This window comes from Neofelis nebulosa, chromosome 4 (assembly GCF_028018385.1).
Source record: "Neofelis nebulosa isolate mNeoNeb1 chromosome 4, mNeoNeb1.pri, whole genome shotgun sequence".
Lineage (NCBI taxonomy): Eukaryota > Metazoa > Chordata > Mammalia > Carnivora > Felidae > Neofelis > Neofelis nebulosa.
This window is the reverse complement of record NC_080785.1, coordinates 122,472,982-122,475,959: the sequence shown is the minus strand read 5'-3', so window position 1 is coordinate 122,475,959 and position 2,978 is coordinate 122,472,982. Positions and strand designations below refer to the sequence as shown.

The window sequence follows — 2,978 nt, the reverse complement described above, 5'->3', positions numbered from 1 at the left end:
TGTCGGCGCAGTCATGAAGTGGGGTTCCCATGTCTGGGTCTGGCAGCAGTGATGCTGGATTCAGGGTCGTTGGGGGGGGGGTGAAGATGACCCTGAGGGGGTTCAACAGCAGTCCCTGGTAATGAGTGAGTCGGGCATTGCTCAGCCATCGGTCAGGCAGCTGCTTGAGGATGCCCTCGATGGCATGTAGGGTGGTGACTTGTAGCTCTTGGCCCATGGTCAGTTTATCAGCGTCCTTTACCATTAGGGCAGTGGCTGCAATCATCCGGAGACAGGGTGGCCATCCGGCAGCCACTGGATGTAGCTTTTTAGACAGATAGGCTACTGGCCTGTGCCACAGGCCTAAATGCTGAGTTAGCACTGCCTTAGCTATGCCTCGGTTTTCATCTACATATAGGTGGAAGGGTTTGGAGACATCGGGGAGTCCCAGGGCAGGTGCTGATAGCAGAGCAATTTTGATTTGTTGGAAGGCCTGTTCAGCTTCTTCCATCCAACTAAAGGGCTGTTGATCTTTTGTTGCCTGGTATAAAGGTTTTGCTAATTCAGCAAACCCTGGTATCCATAGTCTGTAGAACCCAGCTGACCCTAGGAATTCCCTCACCTGTCGTCGTGTCTGCGGTCTGGGAATACGAAGGACAGTCTACTTCCGGGCATCCGTTAGCCAGCGTTGCCCCTCTCTCAGTAAGTAACCCAGGTAAGTTACCTCTGACTTGCAGATTTGAGCCTTCTTTGCTGAGGCGCGGTAGCCTCAGGTTCCCAGAGTTCGCAGGAGACCTTTGGTTCCCTGGATGCAGGTTTTGGGTGTCTCGGCAGCTATTAAGAGATCATCAACATATCGTAGGAGAGTTATATTAGGGTGTTGTTGTCTGTACTCCCTTAAATCTTCGTGTAGAGCCTCGTCGAACAGGGTTGGAGAGTTCTTGAATCCTTGTGGCAGTCTGGTCCAAGTGAGCTGGCCATTTATGCCCCATCTGGATCTGTCCACTAGAATGCAAATAGCTCTTGACTTTTAGGCGCTAGTGGTAGGCTGAAAAAAGCATCTTTTAGATCCAGAACAGTATACCATTGTTTTTCTGGGCTGAGGGCGCTCAGGAGAGTATAGGGGTTAGGAACGGTTGGATGTATGTCCATCACCCGCTTATTGACTTCTCTCAGGTCCTGCACTGCTCTGTATTCCCCGCTGTTGGGTTTGCGCACAGGCAGCAGGGGGGTATTCCATGCTGAGTGGCAGGTGCGTAGGACCGCAAAGTCAAGGAGGTGGCAGATGTGGGGTGTGATGTCGTTTTTGGCTTCCGTGGGCATAGGGTATTGGCGCATGCGGACGGGGTCCGTCCCGGGCTTAACCTCTATAAATAGGGCTGGGCGATGTTTTGCTAACCCCATACCACCCGTTTCTGCCCACGCGTCTGGGAAGCGTTGAAGCCAGGGCTCGATGCCCTGATCCAGAGGAGTGGGTTCCTGATGGAGCCTATATTCATCTTCTAGTTTCACAGTGAGTACAGATATGGGTTGGTTGTGGAAGTCAGCCACTGTGGGCCCCCCTGGTTGGAAATGAATTTGGGCCCCCATTTTGGTAAGCAAATCCCTCCCCAACAGGGGGCAGGGGCTGTCGGGAATGACCAGGAAGGAGTGGGTTACCTTCCCAGTTCCTAAGTCCACAGTCCTCTGAGTTGTCCAGGGGTACTTCTTTATTCTGGTGGCCCCTTGTACCCAGGATGATTTTTCAGATACTTTTCCATGGGGCTTGACCAGAACTGAGTGCTGTGTCCCAGTATCAACTAGGAACTGGACCGGGGTCCCCTCCACTTGCAATGTTATCCTAGGTTCGGGGAGGGGATCTGAACCCCATCCTCCCTATTCTGTATCTTGGGTAAGCAGTATGGGGGCTATTTTAGGCTGCCATTGCTCTGGGCTTGGCGGGGTTGTTTCTTCTTGGGGCATTCTCGTATCCAATGGCCTTTTTCTTTACAATAGGCGCATTGATCTTTGTCTAAGTGCCGCCTGGGAGGGCGTATTGTTTGAATGCCTTCTGGGGGTGGCTGTTCTTTCTGGACTATAGCGGCCAGGACTTTAGTCATTTTCTCTGTGGCTTTGATCTGTCTCTCTTCTGGGGCTTCCCTGTTGTTGTAGACCCGTTGTGCTATACGGAGCAGATCCTGGATCTGTTTACCTTCTAAATGCTCTAGCCTTTGGAGTTTTTTTTTTTTTTTTTTTTTAATGTCAGGAGCTGCTTGATTTACAAAGGACATAACGACTGCAGCCTGGTTTTCAGGGACTTCTGGATCCATGGGAGTAAACTGCCTAAAGGCTTCCATTAATCTAAGTAAGCATCTGGACTCTCTGCCTTTCCCTGTACGACCGAATATACCTTAGCCAAATTGGTGGGCTTGCAAGCTGCAGCCCGGAGACCCGCCATCAGAGTCTGGCAATAAATGAGTAGCCTTCCCCTACCTTCTGCCGTGTTGTAGTCCCATTCGTCCTGTGGAGGTCTGGTTAAGGGGAAAGCCGCATTAATGAGGTCAGGGTTAGATGTCGGCCGACTGTCGTCTCCGGGAACCAGCTTTCTTGCTTCTAATTGGATCCTCTCTTGCTCCTCTGTGGTGAACAGGATGCAGAGGAGCTGCTGACAGTCGTCCCAGGTGGGCTGGTGGGTGAACATGACACTGTCTAAAAGAGCTATTAGATCTTTAGGGTTATTAGAGAATCAAGTGTTCTGCGTTTTCCAGTTGTAAAGGTCACTGGTGGAAAAGGGCCAATACTGGAGTCCGGGGTTGCCTGTTTCATCAGGGGGTCCTATTTGCCGCAGGGGTAGGGCCACAGTGGAGTTGGGGAGGCGGGGGTTTGGCTCACGGTGGGTCCGCCTGCGTGTTCGGCCGGCTGGCCCTCCACAGTTGGTTTCATTTTCAATGGGGCTCGGAGTGGCTGCTGCCTCCTGTCCCCCTGGTTCCGGCGCAGTTGCCGCTTCCCGTCCTCCCGGT

General features: G+C 52.3%; 1 protein-coding gene across 1 annotated transcript; it reads right to left on the bottom strand.

Moving 5' to 3' along the window:
• Nucleotides 1-748: 748 nt before the first annotated feature.
• LOC131508589 (uncharacterized) lies at nucleotides 749-2,659 on the bottom strand. Its single transcript, XM_058723571.1, is given in 3 exon segments — nucleotides 749-969; nucleotides 972-1,854; nucleotides 2,369-2,659. Coding segments are annotated over 3 exon segments (1,395 nt in total).
• Nucleotides 2,660-2,978: the final 319 nt, after the last annotated feature.